General features: G+C 34.5%; 3 protein-coding genes and 1 long non-coding RNA gene across 4 annotated transcripts; all 4 read right to left on the bottom strand.

The window, feature by feature from the left end:
* Positions 1-1,318, bottom strand: LOC135838816 (uncharacterized). The gene is made up of 3 exons (XM_065354588.1): positions 1,079-1,318; positions 855-986; positions 1-495 (listed from the first exon to the last, which is right to left on the bottom strand). The coding sequence occupies exons 1-3, from the start codon at positions 1,130-1,132 to the stop codon at positions 46-48; spliced, it is 636 nt and encodes a 211-aa protein (XP_065210660.1). The 5' UTR covers positions 1,133-1,318; the 3' UTR covers positions 1-45.
* Positions 1,319-6,211: 4,893 nt separating this feature from the next.
* LOC135838815 (uncharacterized) lies at positions 6,212-13,053 on the bottom strand. The gene is made up of 7 exons (XM_065354586.1): positions 12,825-13,053; positions 12,676-12,715; positions 11,432-11,646; positions 9,331-9,549; positions 9,107-9,238; positions 7,487-7,692; positions 6,212-7,015 (listed from the first exon to the last, which is right to left on the bottom strand). The coding sequence occupies exons 1-7, from the start codon at positions 12,898-12,900 to the stop codon at positions 6,815-6,817; spliced, it is 1,089 nt and encodes a 362-aa protein (XP_065210658.1). The 5' UTR covers positions 12,901-13,053; the 3' UTR covers positions 6,212-6,814.
* A 3,657-nt stretch (positions 13,054-16,710) lies between these two features.
* Positions 16,711-21,753, bottom strand: LOC135838810 (uncharacterized). Its single transcript, XM_065354584.1, has 7 exons — positions 21,591-21,753; positions 20,768-20,992; positions 20,416-20,569; positions 17,702-17,951; positions 17,391-17,606; positions 17,130-17,328; positions 16,711-17,031 (listed from the first exon to the last, which is right to left on the bottom strand). The coding sequence occupies exons 4-7, from the start codon at positions 17,945-17,947 to the stop codon at positions 16,820-16,822; spliced, it is 873 nt and encodes a 290-aa protein (XP_065210656.1). The 5' UTR covers positions 17,948-17,951; positions 20,416-20,569; positions 20,768-20,992; positions 21,591-21,753; the 3' UTR covers positions 16,711-16,819.
* Positions 21,754-24,169: 2,416 nt separating this feature from the next.
* LOC135838814 (uncharacterized) lies at positions 24,170-25,947 on the bottom strand. Its single transcript, XR_010557483.1, has 3 exons — positions 25,714-25,947; positions 25,485-25,619; positions 24,170-24,709 (listed from the first exon to the last, which is right to left on the bottom strand). It is a non-coding gene; the product is annotated as an uncharacterized LOC135838814 (long non-coding RNA).
* Between the last annotated feature and the right edge of the window lie 205 nt (positions 25,948-26,152).

The raw sequence follows: 26,152 nt of genomic DNA, 5'->3' as shown, positions 1-26,152 counted from the left end.
TTTTGAAAAAAAAATTATTTATTGAAACATCGGATCAGTTGAAATCTACATTAAAAAAATATATGACAATGCTGGAATAAACAGAACAATGCAGTAATTTTTCCGCATTAAACCATGGTTAGTATTTATCTCAGTCGACGGAGGTTCTATGGTCGAGGTATTCGATTTCGTTTGTGATGCATTATTATTATTATTGTGTTCATCATCCTCGGGCTTGCCACGTAAATATGGTATTCTGGGTGTAGTAGTGCTCGATGTGGACGGTGTCTCCCTAGGTTCGACGTATATCTTGATGGGTTGATTCTCTTCGACTGCCTCAGTATCATAATAAGATTCTACTGCTTCGTCAATTTCTGGTTCTTCTGGTTCGCCATCGTTCGCCTCTCCGTCGTCATGTTTTTCGTCTTCCATCAAAGGTATAGTCTGTAATTCTTTTACTGGCCTTACCACACCGTTGGTGGGATTTTTTTCAGTCGGATTTTCATGAACGGCATCCTGTAATTTCATCAATAAGAATGAAGTTTCTCGAATATGTGTGGGTAAGCCCTGTTTCAAGCAAGATGACCAGAGGCAAGGAATTTCGAATGACTCGACTTAAAAACATAAAAGAATAATTCTGTTTGTTTCAAATTAAAATCATTTTGCTAGAGATCCATTGATAATTGTACGAATAAGTAATAATGAAATGAATAATTGATACGTCATCGTGGAACCAGCGAACCACTGACCTTACCAATATGGATTAGCAAAATAATGGTCGGTACCTACCTCATTGAAGCAAACATTTTTTCTATATTGGTAGGTATGTACTTAGGTGTCTTATTTTATTTAGGAAAAAAGTGATTAGTATTTACCCTGCGACACCCAGCTGCTTCATCACTTCCGTCTTTACAATCTTTAGCTCCATCACAAAACAAAGAAGAACTTATATATTCTCCGCTATGGCAACGAAAAGTTTTGAGAGAACACGTAGAAAAATCAACAGTCTGCAAATGGAGATGTTATTGAAATGAATGAATTCATTTTTTAAATTAGGTAGTATTATTTTTATTCTGAAGGTAACTAGTAAACAATTTACCTGTATCAAGAAGAATGAAGCAATTAATAGCGTATGAAGATTTACGCGGGCCATTGCTGGGCTCAAGATTTAAAAAAAAAAATTATCTCACTCGCAGGAAAAACGAATTCTGCAGACAAGAATTTAATAAACAGTAGACGTCCAAGAAAAGGAAAAGAAATACTATAACCACGAAGCGAAACAACACATCTGAGTAGGTAGATACACCACTGCAACAATCAGCGCTATTATTCAAGATAATACTTCCATTTTTTGAACCGTATGAATAATATTATTGTTTCCGCAGTGGTTTCCCGAAATTAGTCAGTTGTTGTGATAATTCAACAATCTCGTGTGGGATCGGTAAGAGATTGTCTTTCAAATGAATCTAATCTTCGGTAAAATTTTTATTTTTTCAAACACGTAGGAGGTACAAAAATTAGATACCCGGCCATTTCTCATTACCTGCAAAAATTCAACTTCAACTCTTATTTCAGCACCCGAAGATAGTTTCAAGCCGTCCTGGAACTGCCAGTGACATTTTTGAATATTCCAGGTTTTCATAAAGCAGTGGAAAAGTAATGTGAGTAGGTACGCCACTGCAATAATTCACAAGTGCTTCGAAGATTTCTAAATTTACTAATATCAAGTGACGCAATTCAAGATAAAAGGGTATACCCAGGTAAGATAGGTGAAATGGCCCTGTTCCCAGATTTGGAAAATCATGGTGGATTATCGTTGGGTACCTCCAATATAAATTTTCAAGCGGGCTTTCCGCCCCCAACCCCCCCCCCTTGGTCAGTACATATAGCCAAAAAACACGTTTTTTGCGAGACAAAATAATTCTGTATCCATGAGTGGTGGGGAGAAAATTCTTGTACCACACGGAATGTGTAGGTGAATAGTGGGCCTTTCAACAGGATTTTTTCAAAATTTTGTATCGTAATGGTGGGGGTAAAATTGACAAAAGAAAACTTTGAACCGCTACAGCTCCGAATTGATGGGTTGGGCATCAAAACTGTTTTTGCCAAAATAGGTCTTTTTACAAGTACTTTCTTCCTACCAATTCGTAAAATTGAAATGTTGTCTGCAAAAGGCTCATATTTGCAAAAAACCCTATTGAGGAAGTGGTGTTTAGTACAATACTTATCTAAACAAGTTTTAAATTGTAGGGGGAGATTATGCATAGATATTGAGTTAAGCATCTGGACTCCATCTAAGAAGGTTATTCACGTCAGTCTTAGATGGTAATTAAATTAGACTCGATCCTAGGTTCTAAATAGGGGACTAATTAATTATTATCTCACCTTCCACTTACCAGGACCCCCTCGGACCAGAGAATCCACCTAGGGGTCCAGCCCTAAATACGAGACTGGGTATGAGTTAGAATTAATAATTAACAATTCGTAAATAATTTACTCATTATTACCTATCTTCTAAGTGAGGGACCCAGCCCAGGTATTATCATTGGACGAATTTAGAGTAGTGTAGGAACGAATGTATACACGTAAATAATAAGACAAATGTACTTCAAGAATGTTTGTAATTATTTCATTACGTAGAGAAAAGATCAACAATGGTTGGTATCTCATAAAACATAATTACAATTGAAGTTGAACAAGAATTACTACATTCATAGCCTATTCTTGTGGATTTAGGGAAAATAGTATTCTTGGTATAAAAATTAGATAAATAAAAGGATAAATACCTTGATGTTGGGAAAAACAATATAATTATTCTACCAACACTAATAAAGTAATTAAAAATTGCTGTTTAGTGTTGTTATAGTATATTCTTCCGGATAGTACACACCCTGGCTAGCTCAATTTGATGGAATTAATAGGGAGCAATCCGAGCCAGTGGAAAATGGTCCCTTGTGAGCATCATCTCTGTGCTAGTTTCTGTACATTGGAATCAATAGAATCAATGTACTTGGCTAGACCTCACACTTCCCTGGTAGCCCAAGCATCGTAGTCTTGGAGCTGACCAGGTCAGGTGGCAGTAGAATGAATACTGAAGTTCTTAGAAACTAGCTTGAGAGAGCTTAGGGTAAAAAATATGAATATGGGACAAGCAGCGGCTGCGCACGATGGTGCGCTGTGATTGGCTGGATATTAGGTCATATCTCGTGGAATTACCCCTTTCTAAAATAAAGCTCGCGGCGCGGATATTTGCGTCAGGTTGGGTAATATAGCGATGTTTTTTCTCCCAATTAAATGGTATAAAAAGCATGATTTTTCTCCCACTACAAAATTACATTCGCTCTATGTGCTAGGATTATAATATGGGTCAACTTCAGCTACAATATGTTTGATCCAATCTACATAGTCAGCTATATCTGTAACGCCAACTAACCTTTTTTCGGAATTTAGCAATTCAGTTTCAAGGAATACTTCTCCTGCAATTCCTCGAATAAAATAGCGATGTTCTTTTTCAACCATAATACCACTCCCATGTACAATCAAAGGATGATTCAGCTCGTCAAGCTTCTGCTCTATACAAAACAGTTTGCCATCATGAAGAACGGTATTGCTTTTCCTGAAATGTTTAGTATCATTGCAGTATCTGTTTGCGTAATCAAAGTCATACATGAGACATGCCCAGTTGTTTTGGCATCCGTCATGGCTCCAGAAAGAATAATCTTCATAACTGTATCTTTCTGCGCTATCATTATATTGTTGTACCTGAAATTGAAATTTATAGCAGTCATTATTTTCAAAAGTACCTACCTGTTCTGGCAAAGTGATCTGCCATGTTAAGTATCTATGTACCATATTTTCTGAAACATCAACATTTGTGTTGGTAAATTGTAATAACATTTTTAAGATAGCAATTTGGTGCAACATTTTTTTCATTGTACATACTACGAAAATGTAGCATTTTACCTCCGTTTACACACCGCGAAAATACACCTTTTCCTACTTTGATTAAAAAAATTCCTCTTCCCATCCCTAGCAGTGGCGACGCCAGACAATTTGAACAGGTGTGCCAATTTTCAAAATTATAAAACCAAGTTGTAAAATCCCCCCCTCCCCTTCCTTCCAATATTCTTATTCTGGCCCAACAATGTTTTAAAAATTGAAGTAAGAAAAATGATGTTGATGCATCAAGAAATGAACTTGAAATCATTCAAAAATAACTTTTGGTTTAACAAAAATGAGTTTTTGGTAAAGAATTTTATAAATAATTTGTAAAAGTCAAGTAAAAGTACTTTTTTTTTCTTTTTGGAAGATGAACAAGTGTGCCCGTGCACACTGGGCACACAGGCTGGCGTCGCCAGTGATCCCTAGAGACGGAAAAGAATCTACATTGACTTATAACTATATTGTAAATTCTTTTTCATAATACATGCAATGAAACGTCAGTATAACACACCCGATAAATGTTGAGAAACGCTAATTACAACCAAGTTCAAACTAGCATTGAAAAAACATACAAATAGAGTTGAATGTATTTTTTTCCAACTTGTTTACGTTTTAATGCGCTACGATTCCCAGTTGGGTGAAAATCTGCTCTTCTGCCAATAAATACGCGGTAAAGAGCAGTTTAATTGGCGTTTTATACTTCAACACGACTTTAAACTGCTGCCATGCAGCAGATTTTACAGTTTTCAAAATTGCGCTTCAATTCACAGGCGTAATTTGAAGCGACTTTTTAGGTTGTTACATTTTCTGCACAGCAGAATAAAATTTCTGCAGATAAACACGCCACAAGAATATTTTGTAGCGTATTTTTATCGCGTAAATCCGCTACGCTTCTAAATTATGTGGCGTATTTTTGCACGTTGAAAAAACCAGCCACAAAATACGCTACGCAAATATTTTGTAGCGTATTTAATCGCGTATTTGCTGAAAAAACGCGCGTAAATGTGGTATTTTGCGCGTGTGTTATAGGTTAGTATATAAATATTTGTTCTCTTCTACCAAGTTCCCTGGCGGAGTAGGTAGCAAGGAGTCCGCTTACAGATCCGGGGACCCGAGTTCGATCCCCGCTAGTGCCGAAAAATTTTTCAAGAATATTAATCAATGGCAGATTTTTACGCGTAATTAAAATACGCGCCGAATTATGGGCAGAAAAGGCATTGGCGTGAAGTGTTAAATCTCCTGCCCACGTTTTTATGTCGCGTAAGAGCAGATTTTCACCCAACTGGGTGGAGGAAAAAAACACCCAAGGGAAGGAAAAAAGCAACCGGTATTTTTTCTTCCCTGGGTGCTTTTCTTCTTCCCTAGGGAAGGAGAAAAGCAACCAGATATTTTGCTAATTATTTACGTAAATCGGTTTGTTTCATTGCATTAATTCTTACAATGCATTGCGAGTGAAGCAAATGCACGAAATACGTAAAATTCCAGTTCGACTCTTGTATAGTAATATACTATTACAATACAAGGAGCGAAAGTGAAGTATGTTTGGCGAGGGGAGTTAAAGCACGAGACCAAACAATATTCTTCACGTCGCTTCTTGCATTGTAAGATGTTTTTCATTATTCACGCTACAAAAATAGGTTTTACGCTCGTTTTTGGTTAAACCTTTTTTGCATAGTTTATTTTTTAAAAGAGAAATTATGCTTTCTTTTGCAAATATATCGAAAACTGAGCCTCCTAGAAAAAAACTGAAGACAAACTTAAGACATTATGTCGATTGGAAATTTAATTCTCTGCAATTTTCCTCGATTTCATTTCATTTTCGACCAGGGTAAACATAGAGCATTTTCGTAGCATGCACAGAGGGCGGAAAACTTATACTTTCGTAGCATGCATAATGAAAAAGAATTTACAATATATTAGCCAATGTAAATTCTTGGAAAAGACCTTAACAACAGAAATTTTTCAAATTGAATTCTTACGACATTTTTTTCCAAACATGCAAGAAATTTTTGAATCATGAGTGAAGGTGTAAGAATCATTCCATTGTATGTAATTTGTAAAATGTTAAATAATGCAGATGACGCTGCACAAATCTTACTACAGAAGAACGAAATAAACAGTAGTCATTTGTACTTGAATTGTACGAACTTTACCTTTGCTATTCCAGTAGCAGGGCTTAAAACCACCAAAACCAAAACCAAATAAAACCACCATAACCATTGTTTTTAATTGGTTTTAACCACTCCCACAACCATTTCAACTTCTTTTTGTAAATTTCAAAAACAACAACAACAAAAAACCAATATATTTGAAAAAAATGAAAACCAATTCATTTAAAAACAACCATTTGGGAAAAAAATTTGAATTGAAACAACCAAAACCACCAAAAAATTGTGTTCTTTAGAGAAAACCACAACCACAACAACCATTTCAATTTTCAAATGTAACCATAACCAATTACAACCAATTCATGAAATGGTTCTTTTTGGTTTTTGCAATTTTTTTTCAATTTTTCCAGACCTGTGATGGAAATTTTCTGGTTTTTTGTCTCAAATCATACTTTTAGTAGTCCTGAATTAGGTTTTGTACAAATTTATTTGAAAATCAAAATTGTTTTTGATATCAAAACCACCACAACCACCAAAACCATTTGAAAATTTGAAATGGTTTTTGATGTGAAAAACCACCACTACTGCAAAAAAAACTATTATTACAGAACCAAAACCACATCCACACCTTATTAAAAAAAATTGAAACCATTTCAAAACCAGAACCAGAAAAACTTTCAAACCTAAACCTTAAAACCAATTGGAACCGTTATGGTTTGTGATTGGAAAACCAATTCAGAAACCATAACCAAAAACCATTTATTTTTGAGTCCTTTAAAAACCACCTACCACAACAACCAATAAAATCCAAATGGTTTTAAGCCCTGTCCAGTAGTAATATTTAGTCTGTTGGGGTGTTCCCACTGAACACATGCTGGGAAAACATGCGAGTTGAAATTGATTTCTTTTTCCATGATTACAATTAATACGTCATGAAAAATGGATTTGTCTTGATTTCCATGCTTGAAATAACGAAATTCTTTAATCTATAACATTATAAAATAAAATAGTAATAGTAGGTACCTACCTAAATTTCGGATCTATTAGGTATTGATTTTAATTTAAAGACTACGAATATGTTAAGACCACAACCTAGGTCAATACTTCAGGAGAAAAAAAATGAAAATAAGCACACGTTTGAAACAATTTGTTCAAAATTTTTGAAATAACTCCATGATCATTACGAGTAGATAAATTGATTGTACGTAATGTCTACAGGAGAGAACAGAAAAAAAAATTTACTGAAATGCAACCGTTTACAATAAGTACCTACAAACCTATATTCAATACTTCAGCTTCCCATTTTAGTTTACTTTTATCCGTAGGTCTACACGTAATTCAACATGTTGAATAATCAAAAATTATAAGTAGGTATTCAAACCCACTTTATTTCCTTGCCCACTTATTACCTACCTTGAAAAATTTAATCAAAATTCATGTACAATACAGTATCTTACCTTTAAGGATGTAAAACGTTGCTGTTTATTAAGAAGGCCTAGTTTGTATGCTAAATAATTCAGACGGAACCACCGTGATGAATTTTTTTCAGAATGTGGGGCTGAATCTCTGAAAAGTCCTACATTGAAAACTGTGTGATCCAAGGGACGGCTCAGAGATTTATAATCTTTATAACCATAAATGATGTTGGACACGCAATATGCAGCTGTAAAGAACAATAACACTGCACATTAATTACTTCAACAACATACAAAGAACAATTTACATACAAATCTTAATATTTATCCAAAGGGTAAGAGAAAATTTCGTCTTGAGTCAAATATTTCTAGAATCTTTTCAAAAATTCTAGAAAGTAGAATTAGACCTTTTTTGGCCTAACCTAGAGAACAGGCTGGTTTTCGCTCAGGGGTTTCCCACAATGGATTACCTTCATCAAGTCTTGAACCAAGTAATAGAAAAAAGTAATGAATATCAAATAGAACTCCACCTATAGCCTTCATAAATTTCACTAAAGCCTTCGATTCACTAAAACACAAGTTTTTGCTGTTGACCTTGGGGAGACAGGGGGTATCTCACTCTTTCATTGAAATCATAAGAGAGCTGTACACAAACTTAAAAGGTCGAATACCTACAGATATACCCAGGGAATTTTTTGATATCCAGTGAGGAGTAAGACAGGGAGACCCTTTGTCGCCCTGATGTTCAACAGTAGTCTAGAGGATGTTTTCAAAGATCTAGACGGGGGAAGAGATGACTAAAGATTAATGGAGAGTACTGAAGTAACTTGAGGTTCACAGATGATGCAACTCTGATAGCAGGAACACAAGATGAGCTTAAAGTGATGGTAGAAGAACTGCATTAGGGATAGTTATGACATAACTATTAATGGAGAAAAAAATTAAAACTGTAGAAAGTGTAATCTATCTTGGACAAAAAATTTCGTGCAAAAATTATCAAATAGAAGAAATGGAAAGAAGAATGACTTTGGCTTGGAATAAATTTTTGGTAATTAAAATTCATTTTCAAAGGTTCCTTTTCAGCCAAAATAAAAAGCAAAACTGAAACATTTAACACATGTGTCCTCCCAACTCTCACTTATGGTTCTGAAACGTGGACATAGTCAACAAAATTAATACTCGTATAACAAAAAATAAGAACAACTCAAAATTCAATGGAAAGATCGGATTAAAATCAAAATAATTGAAATGAAATTAAAAAATAATTGGAACGCAGTCAAACTGGTGAAATCAAAAAATGGGGGGGATGTCATGTGGATAGATTAAGGGACAACAGATGGGCACAAAAAGTCACTTTCTGGTTCAATACAGGGGCAAGAAGGCAAGGGAAACAGAAGGCTAGGGGGAGGGACGACTTTAAGAAACTACTGACTCATCACCACTTTCAAAAGATCGCCCAAGACAGGAAAGAATGGGGCAGGCTGGAGGAGGTTTTTGCCCTATCTTAGGGCCACGAGTGTTATCTATACTACATATGTGTTCATCACTGTATTTTGTAACGCTTGTAAAACAAATCTTGATTAAATAAAAGGTTAATATGTACACGTTCCCTCTAAAAATTATATTTTTTTGAAAAATTTAAGATACGAGGCTTCAACTTACTAGTTATAATTACTCTGGGACTTATGATAGTGCCAAAGCATACAGCTTTTCCCTCATGTTGGTAAATGATGACATTCCACGGCATGTTCGGAGTTTCTGAATCGCTCAAGGTTTTTCGTAATCGACCACAATCTGTGCGAGGGTGAAATTAACATGAAAGACGTGTTTTCATCTCATTATGCACATGGGCATTTAGTATGTACATAGCTTAATACACAGGTTACCATGAACACAAGAAAGCAAATCATTATCCCACTTTCCATCTTCTTGACAGTGTATTTCTTGATGACCAGGGTATAACTGAAATCCTGATGAGTTAAGATGTTCGCATGTTGGACGCACTGTCACTCCAGAAACTAGATATTTTTCATCACAAGGGATGGAAACATTTTCACGAAGGCATTCCAAGTGAATGTTTACAGGGTCCAGTTTTTTACACTGTTCTGCATCGTGAAGATGTTAGAAAGGTAGGTACTGAGTGTTATGAATGAAGAAACGTAAGGGTACAGTAGCCTAATATGGACCAAATTTTTGTTTTTGAATGCCGTGGTTGCTGGTAATTGAGCTAAAAACTTCGTTGATAGCTTAAAATGTATCTACATCTATCTATTTGTAGGGCGAGAAAAAGTAAACTTTTATTTCCTCTAAGGGGGAAGAAAAGTTATTTCTATAAAAATTTAGAGCTGTGCACCTACCTAACAGACCGCGTACCTATCCGCTACGGCATGTATAGGGACGTTGTTAGGTAGGGATTTGTTAGCTATAATTATAGCTAACGACGCGAGTGTTCTACGTGTCAAAATTTAGTCTATGTACATCGCTTACGAGTGCATGTACATAGCTCATAGGGTTACCTATCCGCTAGCTATGGAATAGGGAATCTGACCTTGTACCTACACCTTTTGGGTAGGTATGGAGTGAGGCTGCTCCTGTCTCTCGGATGCTTTCGTGCCCGGTACCAAGGGGTATAGGAATGGTAGGGTAGCGCTGGGATAATCCCATTCATTTAATAATCTTTTTGTTTCCTTTTTGTTCCTTTGTTTTGACTTAGGTACCTATATATTTTGTTGTTTTATTCCTCAAATATATAAGATTTACCAGTGCTTAAAAAGTACTTTCAGTTTTTTTATTTCACTGAAAAGCGAATGGCGAGGCGGTAATTCGCCAGACATTCGCAAAGCTACTAGATAGCTAGGTCTTCCCTTGGGATTGTCTTTTAGCCAACCTAAGGGTTGTTTCAAATGCGTGTAAGATTGTCTATTAGGTCTATCCAAGGATGGTCATTATAATTTATTTTTCTTGCACGTCATATTATTAATCATATTCCGAAGCCTCAAAATTTTTTAGAAATTTTAAGTGGGCCAAAAAAATTGTTTTCTGAAAAATGTCAAAAATTGAAAAGTGAATTTTGGGTTCCTAATATGGACTACTATGAAAATTCTTTTTAAAAAGGCTGCAATGTTGTAAAATACGTTTAATTGCTGAAACACCGTTAGCATATCGTTGCCTTAGTTGCAAAGTAACGTATGTCCATCTGTTCACTTGATACCTAGTGTAAAAGTGCTTTCAATCTGGAGCGCCATATATTGGGTTTTAGTGGTACCCATTGGGTAGGTATGCTCGCGGGACATGTCCTCGACATACCTACCCAAAAAGTACCACTAAAACCCAATAGATGGCGCTCCAGATTGAAAGCACTTTTACACTAGGTATCAAGTGAACAGATGGACATACGTTACTTTGCAACTAAGGCAACGATATGTTTAATTAAGACAATAAGAGTGAATTCTAAGTGGGTCAAATGAATATTTTCCATGAAAATAGTCAAAATTTGAAAAGTCAACTTTGGGTTCCTAATATGGACTACTTTAACGAGAAATTGTCAAATCCATAGCAAATCTACAGCTGGTAGTCCATTAGGCTACCATATAACTTTGAACTTTGAAAAATCATAACTATAAGTACCTACCTTGAATAATTACCTATTAGAATGTCTCAATCAATTCAAAAAACTGTAGCACTTTTCCATATAAAAGATAAATTACATCATAACGTTTCTCTGGAAAATTTTTCAAGAATCCAGATTTTCGTGAAATAAGAAAAAGATTTTGACCCTATCAATTTCGTTTTCCCCCCTCAGTTCGCGAATTTTGGTCTCATTATGTTTTTCTGTGAAAAATACACCAGATAAAGTTTGTTCCCGCTAGTAGTGCTCATAGTCAATGAAATCGGCCGGTAGTCTACATATGCCTATTAAGCAGTGATCCATATTGGGCTACCTTACCCTTATACCTACATAATAAGTAGCTCAATGCGAATGCTTACTAATGCATCCTTTTATAGGTGGAATCCATTCATTGCCATTGCAAAATGATACCATTGCATCTGTAGAATAACCATCATCGCACGAGATTTTAATCGCCGTCGATTCGAAAACTGTTCCATTAAAAACACATGATTTTGATTCATTCTTGATGTATTTGGTACATTGGTATGTGATATTTGTGTGTGGTAATAGGGTGGGCACGTCACAAAATTTTCTGCAATAAAATTACATGATTTATTTTACCTATACTTGATATTTTTAATATGTACACTTGTACTTTTACTGTGGGCGGATCGCGAAAAAAAAGTGTTGAAGAACTTGAAAAATTTCAGCTCTGATGGTGCTCCTGAAGAGGAGATATGGGTTCTTAAAGAGTGGAAATTTTCGAAAATTCGCTCACACAGCTATCGGGGAGACTTATTCAGGATGTAGCCATGAGAGAGTACTTCCGGGAAGTGACCTGTTTTAAGTCTTGCCAAAATGACTTAGTACTTACTACATGTTTTCAGAATTGTTGGAAGGAAGCTTTGCAAAGATCAATTTTATTGTTTTCTCCATAAATTTAAGTTTTTATAATTTCTGAAACTGGAGGATTATTTTTGAATGCAATAAGACCACTGTTATCAATTTCAAAATCTAAAAAATTAAAATTTTGATAAGTAACTAAATTTTTGAACTTTTTAGTTTTTTCCTTCATTTTTTGAAATTGAAAATAGTGAACAAAAAATTGCTACAAAATTCGCGAACGCAAAAACAAACAAATCTGAAAGTTGGTTTTTACCCCATTTTTGACCTCTTGAGTAGACTGGTGATGGTTTTAAAAATTCTAACAATTCCAGAACCTTTCAACGGATTTTGATTTTTTTTCTTTTCATTTTTTCTTTATTTTACCTATCTATTAATTTTTTCAACACCGAGGAGGATCAAATTCTTGCCAGAATTACTCAAGATGGTTCAAAAACATTTCCTATCGATTCTATACTAAATTTTATTTTTTTCGGTCAGTTTGGTAAAATGATTTTTTTTTCATTTTTGGTCCACAAAATTTTTCCAAAAATTGAAAAATGAATTTCACCCCCTGAAATTTTGACTGGCAGTATATTTTGAGCTTCTTTATCGATCTCGTTTTACCCGATTCCAAAAATTTGTATGCTGATTGGTAATACTTCCTACAAAAATATTAGTAGGTAGGTACATTTTAGAAATGTGTAAATATCATATTTATTTGCAAGCGATTACTTACATGGTACTTTTTTTAAACTCTTTGGCTCCATCGCACAAGACTGAAAAGAAAAATTGATGTGAAACATGAGTACGAGTAGGTACCTATGTGAAACCGCAAATTCGTACCTATAAGTAAAAGTAAATCTGCATACGTTGTCATGAACTTACCTCTGCAGTTTGGATTAAAGTAAAATAAAAATAAACAAATCAAAACACGTGTAATATAATTATAAATACCAATCATTTTCACTTTTTTTACTTATTAACAAAACACGTAACACACAAGAAAATCGAGGCAGACATAAAGAATAGAAAGCAAAACTAACTGAGATAGTTTTAATTTTTCTCGAAACAATTCACTAAGCTTGTCTCAACATTGTAAACTTACATTACCTTCCTCCTTCTGAAATAGTGGCCCTTTGTAAAGTAAACGATCAACAGAGTTGTTCAGTTTATGATAATTTATCAATGTTACAAGATTACATATTCATGCAAATATCTGATAATCAGCATTCAATCTTTTGTTTTCTCGAGTGTGTAACTAACTACGTACAAGTACTTTTGTATTTTCCTGTGCAAAGGTTGAAGTTGAAGGTTTGGTTTGCCTTTTGTTTAAATTTGGTTTTTGAAAGAAAGTCTCTAAGTAGCCCAATATTTCTAATCATAGTCACGAATAATTGCTTATTCTTTTGTCGTACCTGTTAATTTTAATTTTCAAAAATGTTAACAAAGTCTTTTTCAAATCCAAAAGGTACCTACCATACAAGTCATCTAAATTTCGTTTTTGATCATGGATTGGTTCAAAATCATACCTATTATTGTTCCAAAATCAAGAAGTAATTTACACGATTATAGAAAAATCAGGTTAAGGTCTCATGAAAGTGAATGAAAAAAAGTGATTCCAAAAATAATCGAATGGTGAATATATACAATATTTATATTTTTCAATGGAAATTACAAACCATAACAAATTGACCAACTTAATCCAAATTTGGCTTGACAATGAGAGGAAAAAATCAATTTTTTAACATTTTTGAAGGTCCTTTACCCATACTAAATAATTTTAAATAAGTAGGTATACGTACGTTATGTATTTTACCTTGTAGATGTGATAAACATAGGTATTATTAAGAGAACTAAAATAAATGAATAGAAAAGGAAATCGAGAGAAAAAATATACAAATTACAAATATGAAGATTGATTTTAAAAAGGGAAAAGCAGCACTTTTTAGATAAATTCAGACAAACGTTAGGACTTTTTCTTTTTGACAATTTTTTCAAAAGCTGTACATTCAGACAATTTCTGCTGATAACCAGATCAAGATTTTACTGGCCATTTCGGCATAAATCAGAATTTTTCGGATAAATTGTCAAAAAAAGTCCTTTGCCCACAATATTTTGTCCAAAAAGTAGAACTTAAAAACAATTTTGACAAAAAGCAGGAGTTTTGAAAATTTTTGCTAAAAGCAGAAGTTTTTTTTGCCACATTTCCCACGCCACAACACTTGAGAGATGAATTGGAAAAATGAGCCTTGAATGAATTACTTGGGAATTACGAAGTGTTTGATTTTTTTGAATAAAAATAAACATTTTCAATTCTGGTTATATGGAAACTTCAAATTACCTACAGTTGGAGAATATAGCTTCAGACCAGTTAGAATTGCAAGATTTACACTCATAAAATCCACAAAGACTTGATTTTTTACCATTTCAATTACTTACCTATCTACGCATTTTTGAAAGCTTTTGCTCTCGCTTCGCTCATAAGTCTAAATATAGGTTTTCTACGTATGTATATTAGAATTTCTGCATCAAGAACACAATTATATTCTAAGCAAATTTTTAAAAATTAATTTTATTTCACAAAATGATAGAGTGAGATTTGGCATAACTTGGTAAGAGGGAAATTACCTGAATTCCTACCTACATGGTTGAGTTAAGAAATATTCCCTTAGGTAGGGAATATTAACCTTGCCCAGGATAGCTCAATACTTGGAGAGGTTTCAGTCATACCATCTACCCTTCACAGCAATAATCTCTGACCACCAATAAAACCCATACTATTTACACACGAAAGTGATAATATTTTTATTGTTAATCAGAAATAATATTAAAAATACACATCAAAAGGTCATAGAGTATAAAATAACCATAGGGTCATTTTATAATAAATAAAAGCTCTGGCTTCTACTTTACGACTCGCGTTAATGAATTAGACTGGGTCATTCCATGCCAAATCGGCGGATTTTTGCACGAGGGGTCTTCGATTTTTCTCAAAATCAGATCATTTGTAGAGGTCATCAAACTATGACGAATGACGCAAACCGGACATTTTTTCGATTTTTTTGACGGAGCTGTGGCGCTTCAAAGTTCTCCAAAATGGCCGAAAATGGAAAATTTCAGTTGCAAATTGCTCCGGTTGTACGTGGTATAGAATTTTGAACTTTTTTTCAAATTGTAGTACTTTGAGAGGGTAATCGATGAGTGATGTCAAAATCAGTGTTGCCACTTTCAAAAACCTAAAAAAATCGATTTTAAAACTTATAATTTAAATATAACCACGATCTCGGCGAGTAAAAATTCTGAAAAAATTCTCAGTTTTAGTCCTTTTTATGTAGAATAACATATCAAAAAATTAGACTGGCATCTTTTTTCATTTTCGAGAAAAAAAAATTACAAGTTTTACAATTGCTGCAAAAGTACCATCCGAAACCTAAAAAATGAAAATTTTTGCAGTTTTGAAATATTTTACCAATGTGTAGACGATAATGTGAAAAAAATCCCCCTCCCCCCAATTTGTCGACAAATTGACGAAAAATGCATTAATTTCACTCTTGAAATAAAAATTTATAGCACGAAAAGTGTCAAAGATGAGTATCCCTGTAATGGGTACTCATCCGCTTCTAACATTCATAAGTACACTTTGTGACCAAGAACCAACCTCGCGACGGTCTAATTCAAGTTCAACTTGTTTGGAAATACATCTTATAGGGAAATACAACGTGATTGGTAATTCAACCCATTTTAAATACAACTAGTTTGGCTCGTGGCCGTGTTGCTCTATTTATAGTCGTAGGTGCATCGTTCGATGCGCTTGCCGCGGATATCGATGACATTGAATTGTCATAAAAACATAGTAGTAGGAGTAGCGATGTAGTAGGAGTTATCACATTACCATACTTGCAGTTTAAGGGAGTTATTATTTTAATCATCGCTATGGCGATGCTTCTTTTAATCATCACTAAGGCGATGAAGGCATATTTCCTCATATCAAAAACACAAATTTTTGAAATATTTTGCCCTCGCTTTGCTCGAGCCTGTTTACTTTTATTTGGATATTTCAAAATTTTAAACAAATCATTCAAATTCTAACATCCCGAAGCAACAAAAAAACAAGTCTTTGCTTTGCATAAGAAATTGTTTACTAACCATCGAAGTAAAGCTATAGTCCTCGTTTTAGCCTGTTTTTTTTTTTTTAAATTAAACTTTCTTTTAAAGAAATGTTCAGATGGTTTAAACCAAAAAAAAAACAACTTACATTTCTCGAAATACAAATTTTCGAAAGCTTCTGTCCTCGCTTCACTCGGGTTTGTTCATTTTTCTTTTGCTATTAGGTACCTACATAATTCTGAAGAAAAAGAAACATTCGAATTCTGACGTTTTCAAGCAAAAAAAAGGAAAAAACTCCTCCCGTAAAAAATCGTATTTTCACCTCTCAAAATACGAATTTCTGAAAACTTTAGTCTTCTCTTTGCTTGCTTTTAAATTTGAAAATTCTGAATAAAAACATTATTCAAGATTAGGAATGAAAATTCGAGAAGTAAAAATGCGACTCACCGCTCAAAAAAACAAGAACTTTTCAAGTCAACTTCTGAGCCAGTTGGGAAATTTGTGATTCTTAGTCAGTTGGTAATTTCTGTTTTTTTTTATCCCCCCCCCCCCTCCCCTCCAATAATGAACTATTTGGTGCGACACTGACTTTACTGTGATGTGTAGGTATAAGTACAAAACGTTGAGCAGGAATAATCAAGGAAATCACTCGCCATAAGTTCTACCAGCATATATTTTCCAATACATTAAATTTTCATTCAAAATAAAAACAAATCGAGTTAATTAGGTAGGTACATATTTAATACTGAACCATGTATAAGGTTCAAGTTTATCTATTCCGTTTCCACGACCAATTCCACTTGTTCATTATGTCTGCTCCATTTCCAAATGCTCATGGAGCCATAATATTGACGCAAACTACTATTGTCAGACCACAAGTAGTAACTTCCAAAACCCAAAACAACCACCATAATCAAAAACATCAGAACTATTGCAAAAAAGTTATGGCCTTGACGAGACTGTGAAGTTTCAGGTAACTCGCCAGCTGTAAAACGTTCGGTCGTTAAAAACAAATCCATGATTAGAATAAATGATTGATTTTTGAATTTTTTCCTGTCGGATCAACATTACTGAAGTGAGTACCTTTTTCCAAACGTTCGGGTGATGAGTTGGATTCGGAATTGGAATATGACTCGGATTTCGAATGTTTGCTAGTCGTAGGAGTATCATTTCCATAAACAATATGATTTTCCATGCGGCAGGAATAAGTTAGTGTAGAATTTGAAGATGAGATTGGACGAAGCAGGCATAACCCAGGGCATGATGCTGTGGCGCAGGGGTTCTGCAAAATAGAGATGAGTAATATGAACAGGAATAATTTAGACTAAATTTGAGAAAGCTTACTTCACGGAAACTCTGAGAGAGTTTGTTGTGTGCGTACAAATACTTCAATATTCTGGATTCTTTTTCTTGAAAATAAGAAGCTTCGGAGTTGCTGTACGAGTAGGTGAAATTCTCAAGCATATTATAATATAACTTGTTTTCAGTTACTCTGGTGTGGAATACAGTTTTATCCACTAAGGTGATAGAAACTACTGGATACCAGTTGGTAGAATGTATCTGTGAAATTGTAATGATCAAGATTATAGGTACTTATTTCACATTCTCACATGATTCGACATACACAGGTATAGTCATTATCACTAGACACTTACAGGCATATGTATATTTACACCATATCCATCAAATGTCACTGGTTTAAGTGCAAGAGTTCTTTCATTGCTATGAAAATTATCTTCTTTCATTAAATAGAAAACCATTTTTTTCAACTCATCAACTACCATAGGAATCTTGGAATTACTAAATATGTCATCCACGAAAATACTCTCGTCTTCGCCATCCATATTCGATTTCATAATATAGTATGATCCATCGTACTGTTCTTTCATGGTGTAGAACATCAACCTGTTTAAAATTTTTACTTTTACTAAGAAAGCGTTTTCATTAAATATGTTATCACCTGCCTACCAGGCATATATTGTACCTAGCTACGAGCTACGTTGCTACGTATATGTAAGCAAATACAAGAGAAACCAGACCCATTTAAAAGTGGGATGTTTTTGAAAAAAAAAATGCTTGACATTCAAAATACAAATACTTACATCGTTTTTTCCTGAAATTATGCTACTTTGAGGGGCCACCGTTACAACGAGGGGCTACATGGGGAGCCGAAATTTTTTTAGGGTGATTTCAACAAACTTACTTCAATCTCAGCGAAATCAAAGACTATGAATTTTTCCGATTCACCCTAATGATTAAGTATGCAACCATTCTTACATCAATGAAGCGTTATACCTACCGTAAAAATAAAATGCAATACAATGCTTACCTATGGTGAAAAAAAATCCTTCAGAATTAAAATATCACAATCAAGTCAAACTTACAAAAAGTTACTAAGAATAGACAAATTATCCAAAAATTGTTCAGAAGTCCAACTCAAAATCAGTACATAATTAAAGAAAATACAATTTTCGATTTGAATTTCAATTTTCAAAAATTTTAACAAAATCGTTTTCACAGCCAAATTTTATTGACCATTTCGACATAAAACAGAATTTTTTGGAACTTGTCAAAAAAAGGTCTTTGCCTTTAATGTATTTTAGCAAAAGCAGTTTTATTTTTGAAAACTACGAAAAAAATAAATTTTGTCGATAATTTGGCAAAAACAAAAATTTATCGCCAATTTCGGCAGCAGGATTTTTTGAACATTTTGGCCAAAACCAGGAGCTTTTTTTTGGCAATTTTTACAAAAACAATTCTGGAAAAAACGTAACAAGAACTTCGTTCTGTATTATGCCGAAATGGTCAATAAAATATTGCTGTGAAAAAGATTTTGTTAAAGCTGCAATTACTGGTTTTGAGTTAGACTTCTGAACAATTTTTGGATAATTTGTCTATTCTTGGTAACTTTTTGTAAGTTTGACTTAATCGCGATATTTTCATACTGAAGGATTTTTTTTTCACCAAGCATTGTGGAAACGTGTTTGAAATGAAAAGAATGTGAAAATTGTAACTGAATATTGCTCTAACCTCCATTTGAATTTTGACTACAACAAAGTTTTTTGGTCATTTCTGCAAAAAATTTTAGGACTTTTTTAATAAAGTCAGAAAAGATATTTTTCAATAATTTTGGCAAAAAACGGGACTTTTTTTTGGAAATTTTGATTAAAGTTGAGATTTTTTATAATTTCTTTTGAAAAGAAACTTCTGTACAGTTTTGGCAAAAATGAGACTTTTTTAACGTAAAATTTTTCGAACATTTTGGCAAAAAACAGGTCCTTTATTGGCAATGTCAGGGGGTCCCGCATAAGAACCAATTGCACCCCCTTGCCGACCCTCTGGGACAACTTTTTTCTTGGAGGGGGAGTCCTAAGTAACATTTCTAGCTCTTGTTACTCAAAATAAAAACATGGCCTTATTCACAAAATGGTGGCCATTTTGGTTGACAGGTCAGCCGAAATCGCAGATTTTGCGTTCCAACATACTAGGTCTTGCACGACATTTTTTAAACCTTAAAAAAGTAGATCGAAAGAGCAGGCAAAATTAGTCATCTGACAAAATTTCAAGTGCTAAAATGCCTTTTTCGATTTTTGGTGAATTTTTGAAAATCAAATTTAGGGCAAAAATGAGGGGAAAAATCAAAATGTTACCAAATTGACCTTGAAAACTGAAATTTAGAATATACCCTATTTTCGACCTTCCAAATCGATTGGAAACTGTTTCAACACGTTTTGAGCAGTTCTGAAGCCTCCAGCACATTTTTGAAACTCGAAATTCCCACAAAATTTCACCAAATGGAGTTGGAAAGACGAAATTCATCCCGTCAACTGATTTCAATACGCTACGAAGTCGACTGCAGGTAGATTTCAAGTCGTTTTGGAGTCTCCAGCGATTTTTTGAATATTACTGGAGCCTCCAGTAGATTTCTGAATTTGTGAAAATTTCTTCAAATGGAGATGAGAAGCGGAAACTTATTCTGCACTCCAATTTTAGCACTCTTTGAAGACGACTTCAGGTGGTTTCAAGTCATTTTGGAGCCTCTAGCGACTTTTTGAAAATTCCTGGAGTCTCCAGCAGATTTTTGAAACTTGAAATTTCAACAAAATTTCATCAAATGGTTGGGAAAACAGTTTTTGTGATAAACCCTTCAATCCAGAGCTGTGGCGGTTTAATGTTTTCTTTTGTCAATTTTACCCCCACCACTCTGATAAAAAATTTTGAAAAAAAACCGTGTTAAGGCTACTTATCTAAAAAAATTGGGTCCGGTTTCTCTGTTTCACTATGTACTTGTGAATAGGTAGGTAGGTAGGTAGGTAGGTAGGTAGGTATATTTATATGAATGAAAAGTTATATCTATCTACTTATTTACCCAAACGCAGGAGCCAGTGCCACATATCCCACATCACAACACTTGAGCGTAGAACAAATTGTACCATCATTTGTACAAACGAATAGTGATCCGTTGGCTATGTAGTATATATTACCAGTAATGTAATCAACCGCGATTGATGTAACGATTGAATCTAGGTATAAATGAAGAATATCTACATAAGTAGGTACATAATAGGTACACGCTGTTCAATATATGTACAAAACCACCTCAGTATTCAAATAGGTAAGTAAACGTTATGTTTATAGGTAGGTACCTACATATCTAAAGTTACTACTTGATGAAAGTTTTAATCACAAACCTAAAACAATATCCAGAAATACCTACTTACCAGTTTCGATCAGTTTTTCTCCTTTTGCTAGATGCGAATCAGTGGGGATTTTGAATATATAATTTTTATAACCCAGCCGAGACGTTGCGTAATAAACATGACCTTGAGCTGCAGCCAAAGCAGTACAATTGACTCCACTAGTAAGGATGGATGTTCGGTTCGTTGTCAGGTTTAGAGATTTTATATTGATTACAGTTGTATAGAAAATGATATGTTCAAGGTAATCTAAAGCAAGCATAACTCAGTGGTTGATTCAAATTCGATATGAAAATTTCTCAAGTAAGCCTACTAACTGCAATCTACTACATACCTACATAGGTTAGGTACCCATTACATACCCATACATTTTTTTTTTTTTTTTTTTGATACTTACTTGAGAATTTTTAAATGAGCCAGTAAATTTTGTGATTTTTGTCCCCTATATAAATGGTTCTTTTTTTCTATAGATATGTACCATGACTATACACAACTTATGACTTATTTATCGACCTCCCTCCCTTTTGGAGAAAATCTTGTATACCTGCCTGAAGCCACCTTCCGGAAGGACGCATGACGCGACGCATCAAATTTTAGCCTCCTAGACCTATTTGGAGGGGGACGTGATACAAGGTTTTTCAAGAAAGCTGAATTTTGATTTCCTATTGATTGGCTTCCAATTTGAATTTTTTTCACCTTTTTCACCCCCCCCCCACCTCTTCATTCACCCAAAAACTTGGCCATCTACGAATTATGAGACATGCAGAAAATTCTAAGGAACTCGTACTTCTGAGATATTTCACCTTTGTTCTGTGGAAAGACATTGATACTACCTATGTATACTCACTATCATTTCGGCATCGCAGAACATTATTAGGATCTACATGGTAGCCTTCGTAGCAAGAGCAATAGTAGTGTTTGTACCTACTTGGAGTGTGAGTATGAGTTTGAGTATGCGTATTTGAACGAATGACAATGATGTTCACAATTATATGACTCCGTACAGTTCTCTAAGCCTGCAAAAGGAAACAAATTTACGTACAATCACGTGTCATCAATCTTTCACTCACTTTCCATTCGTAAGGTAGGTAGGGGGCTATTTTTTTTTTTTTTTAATTTTTCAATTCAAAAAAGAAACCCATCCAACTTACTTTCACATAACGAATTCGATGTGCCATTATTGTCGGCCGTACATGGGCATATAGGACCAGCAGGGCTATAAATAAAGCTGTGAGGACATTCCTTCGGTACGTTTCCTGAAATTGAGCAGGCAACACAAACGTGAAAGTATAAACTGAAGAGATAAATAATACCCAGTTATTAAAATGAATGAGCTCATTTAAGTACTATAGTTTGTGCAGTTTTCATTTTCATCCGAACCATCGAAACAATTACCAGCTCCATCGCAAGTGTACCTCAAATAAAGACATCTTTTTCCATCACGGCATAGGAACTTTCCATCAGACAATGAACAATTCCCTACATCAAGTTGATCACCTGCAAAACGGTCAAGTTGGGCCATAATTCATCAATTTTTCACTAACTTGCACCCCCCTCCCGCGATACCGATCCTCCGGGGCAACTTTTTTCTTAAACGAGGAGTCCTGAAGAACATTTCTAGCCCTTGTCCTAAAAAAAAAAAAACATAGCCCTATTCACAAAATGGCGGCCATTTTGGTTGACATGCAGGTCAGCCGAAATCGCAGATTTTGCGTTCCAACATAGAACTTGCACCAAATTTTTTAAACTGTACAAACGTAGATCGAAAGATCAGGCAAAAATTCATCACCTGTGAAAATTTCAAGTGCTAAAGTGCCTTTTTCGATTTTTGGTGAATTTTTGAAAATCAAATTTAGGCCAAAAATGAGGGAAAAATCAAAATTTTAAGAAAGCTGAAATTTGGGATGTACCCTATTTTCGACATGCCAAATCGATTGGAAACTGTTTCAACACGTTTTGAGCAGTTCTGAAGCCTCCAGCAGATTTTTGAAACTCGAAATTCGTACAAAACTTCATCAAACGGAGATGGAAAGCCGAAAGGAGGAGTCCCGATAAGGCCACTTTTTGGGCCCCGCACAGTTATCGACTCGACTACTCTTAAAATGTTGTAATAAATGCCCCAAATACGAATCCGTGGTCAGTTAACCCAAAATGACCATTTTTTGGGCTCCAGGGGTTCCCAAAGTTGCGAATAAAAAAAGAATTTTAAGAACCACTGAGTATTATTTTCAAAAACTTTTTAGGCGTAAAATATCTGTTTAAACCCGATAAACGTTATGCGAGGTGATTTTCCTATTTTCGACCCTCATGGGCAGAAATTGGGGGGGGGGTTTCAATTTTTGGGAAATTTTGGAATCGCCATTTTGACCTTACCCCTTTGAACCCCGCTAAAAAGCTTTTTACAGTTTATTAGTATCCGAAAGACCTTCATCCTACCAAATTTTGAGCTCAATAAAATTTTGCGCTGGTACTCAAAAATCCAATTTTCTAATTTTTTGATATTTTGGGAACCCCTGGAATACTAGAAACCTGCGATTTGCGCCAAGAGTAACGTTTTAAGGTATATATTCAATAATCTAGATGAAAAAGTTGAATTAAGCTCCCGGTATATCCGTAATTTTGAACCCCTTTTTTAGAGCCCCCCACTTTGGGCACCCCTTAAAAAAGCGTTTATGCATATTTTTTCAAAAAAATTGAAGAATTTACATTTGAAACACACTAGCAAGTGCTCGGTAATTTTCCATTTGATTTTCCCTGTAACTTTCGAAATTGAGCTATTTTGGGTCAAATTAGATTCATACTTCGTTGGAATCTTGAAAACGTGATACGTATTACGGTATTAACATCTTTTCGTAAGTAGAGTTAAATCTCAGAATTTGACCCAAAATAGCTCAATTTTGAAAGTTACAGGAAAAATTAAATGAAAAATTATCGATCACTTGCTAGTCTGTTTCAAATGTAAATTCTTCAATTTTTTTGAAAAAATATGCATAAACGGCTTTTTTAGGGGTGCCTAAAGTGGGGTGCTCCAAAAATAGGGTCCAAAATTACGAACATGCAGGGAGCCTAATTAAACTATTTCATCTAGATAAGTAAGTAATTATATACCTCAAAACGTTACGTTTGGCGCAAATCGCAGGTTTCTAGTTTTCCAGGGGTTCCCAAAATATCGAAATTACGAAAAATTGGAAAACTGGATTTTTGAGTACCAGCGCAAAATTTTATTGAGCTCAAAATTTGGTAGGATGAAGGTCTTTCGGATACTAATAAACTGTAAAAAGCTTTTTAGCGGGGTTCAAAGGGGTAAGGTCAAAATGGCGATTCCAAAATTTCCCAAAAATTGAACCCCCCCCCAATTTCTGCCCATGAGGGTCGAAAATAGGAAAATCACCTCGCATAACGTTTATCGGGTTCAAACAGATATTTTACGCCTAAAAAGTTTTTGAAAATAATACTCAGTGGTTCTTAAAATTCTTTTTTTATTCGCAACTTTGGGAACCCCTGGAGCCCAAAAAATGGTCATTTTGGGTTAACTGACCACGGATTCGTATTTGGGGCATTTATTACAACATTTTAAGAGTAGTCGAGTTGATAACTGTGCGTGGCCCAAAAAGTGGCCTTATCGGGACTCCTCCTTTACTTTGCACTCCAAGTTTGACATCCTCTGAAGATAACTTCAGGTAAGTTCAAGTCATTTTGGAGCCTCCAGCGACTTTTTGAAAATTACTATAGTCTCCACCAGATTTTTGAAACTTGAAATTCCCACAACATTTTATGAAATGTTGCAGCGGAATAAAAAAACATTTGTTTCGAATTAGGTACATAGAATTACATAGGTATCATTCATTACCACAATTCAGTTCATCGGATCCATCGTTGCAATCGCTATTTTTATCGCACAGGACGTTAGGATGCACGCAACGGCTATTATCAGCACATGCGAAGCTTTTTCGGCCACAATCGTCACTATACAGGAATTTAACAACGAGCTTAAAGCACAGGGCTAACCATAAGACGTATACTATGCGATTCATGGTAAATGGTTTCAAGATGACACAATTAAAAGAACTCAACTTATATGGGGCTCTTGTGATAATTTGTTGTGTTTCATGGCATCGAAACAGAGTTGCTGTTGTCGAGAAAACATTTTTTTTTTAAACTGCGAATTTTCCAAAAATTAAGGGAAATTTTCTATACCTTGGTACCTCCTACTTTTGTACTTTAGAATTTTATAGCAAATTCGTTTTTTTTTTTTTTTTGTGAAATCGTACCAGTTCTATCTACATACCTACTTATTTTAGTAAAGCATAGAAGATTCAAAAAAAAAAAAAAAAAAACAATTATAGTATACAACAAGATGACATGAATTGTGTTAAAAACATCTTTCATCATTTTCAGCTTTCGAGTAAGTACTATGTAGGTGCCCATTTTTTTTTTTTTTTTTTTTTTTTTTTCATCTTGAAAGGAGTCCTGTTTCAAGCAAGATGGTCAAATGACTCGACTTGAAAACTTGAAAGAATAATTTTGTTACCTAGTTGCAAATTAAAATCATTTTGCTAGAGATCCATGGATAATTCTACGAATAATAATGAAATGAATAATTGATACGTCACCGTGGAACCACTGACTTTACCAATATGGATTAGCAAAACAATCGTCGGTACCTCATTGAAGCAAACATTTTTTTCTAGGTAGGTAAGTGTCTATTTTATTTTAGGAAAAAAGTGATATTAGTATTTACCTCGCGACACCCAGATTCTTCATCACTTCCGTCATTACAATCTCTATCTCCATCACAAAAGAAATCAGAAGATATATAGTATTGTCCGTTACGGCAACGAAAAGTTTTTAGAGAACACATAGAAAAATTAACCGTCTAAAAATGGAGTAGAGGTCATTGTAATGAATGAATTCATTCTTTAAAATACCTAAGTATTTTTTCATATAAAGCTAACAAGTAAAAAATCTACCTGTATCAAGAAGAACGAAGTAAATAACAGTTTATGAATATTTACGCAGCCCATTGTTCGGCTCAAGCTTTCGAAAAAAAAAATGATCTCACTTACACGAAACTCACAAAATACAAATTGATATAAAAACGAATTTGGCAAGCAAAAATTTAATACCTAGAACGAAAACGTCCAAGAAAAGAGAAAGAAGTAGCCACGAAGGAAAGAACACATCTGAGTAGGTACCTACGCCACTGCAATAATTCACAAGTGCTTCGAAGATTTCTAAGTTTACTTTTATAAAGTGACGCAAGACGCAATTCAAGATAAAATTGTTTCCGCGATGGTTTCGCGAAATCAGTCAGTTGTCGTGATAACTCTACAATACTTGTTCGAAGATATGATCAAATCAGAAAAAAACAGATAAAAGATGTTCATGGCAGGAATTCTGGATAGATTG

Source organism: Planococcus citri, chromosome 3 (genome assembly GCF_950023065.1).
Source record: "Planococcus citri chromosome 3, ihPlaCitr1.1, whole genome shotgun sequence".
NCBI classification, from domain to species: Eukaryota; Metazoa; Arthropoda; class Insecta; order Hemiptera; family Pseudococcidae; genus Planococcus; species Planococcus citri.
Note: the sequence above shows the minus strand (reverse complement) of the source record. Positions and strands in the feature narration are given on the sequence as shown.

Coding starts and splice junctions, on each gene's coding strand:
- LOC135838816 (XM_065354588.1), bottom strand. CDS start 1,132: ATGGCCCGCGTAAATCTTCATACGCTATTAATTGCTTCATTCTTCTTG. Junction 987..1,078: donor CTTCATTCTTCTTGATACAG/GTAAATTGTTTA, acceptor CTCCATTTGCAG/ACTGTTGATTTTTCTACGTG. Junction 496..854: donor AAGCAGCTGGGTGTCGCAGG/GTAAATACTAAT, acceptor ATGAAATTACAG/GATGCCGTTCATGAAAATCC.
- LOC135838815 (XM_065354586.1), bottom strand. CDS start 12,900: ATGATTGGTATTTATAATTATATTACACGTGTTTTGATTTGTTTATTT. Junction 11,647..12,675: donor GAGTTTAAAAAAAGTACCAT/GTAAGTAATCGC, acceptor ATTTTATTGCAG/AAAATTTTGTGACGTGCCCA. Junction 7,693..9,106: donor TCCCAGAGTAATTATAACTA/GTAAGTTGAAGC, acceptor TGTTCTTTACAG/CTGCATATTGCGTGTCCAAC.
- LOC135838810 (XM_065354584.1), bottom strand. CDS start 17,947: ATGTTCTACACCATGAAAGAACAGTACGATGGATCATACTATATTATG. Junction 17,607..17,701: donor GTGTAAATATACATATGCCT/GTAAGTGTCTAG, acceptor ACAATTTCACAG/ATACATTCTACCAACTGGTA. Junction 17,329..17,390: donor TCTCTCAGAGTTTCCGTGAA/GTAAGCTTTCTC, acceptor TCTATTTTGCAG/AACCCCTGCGCCACAGCATC.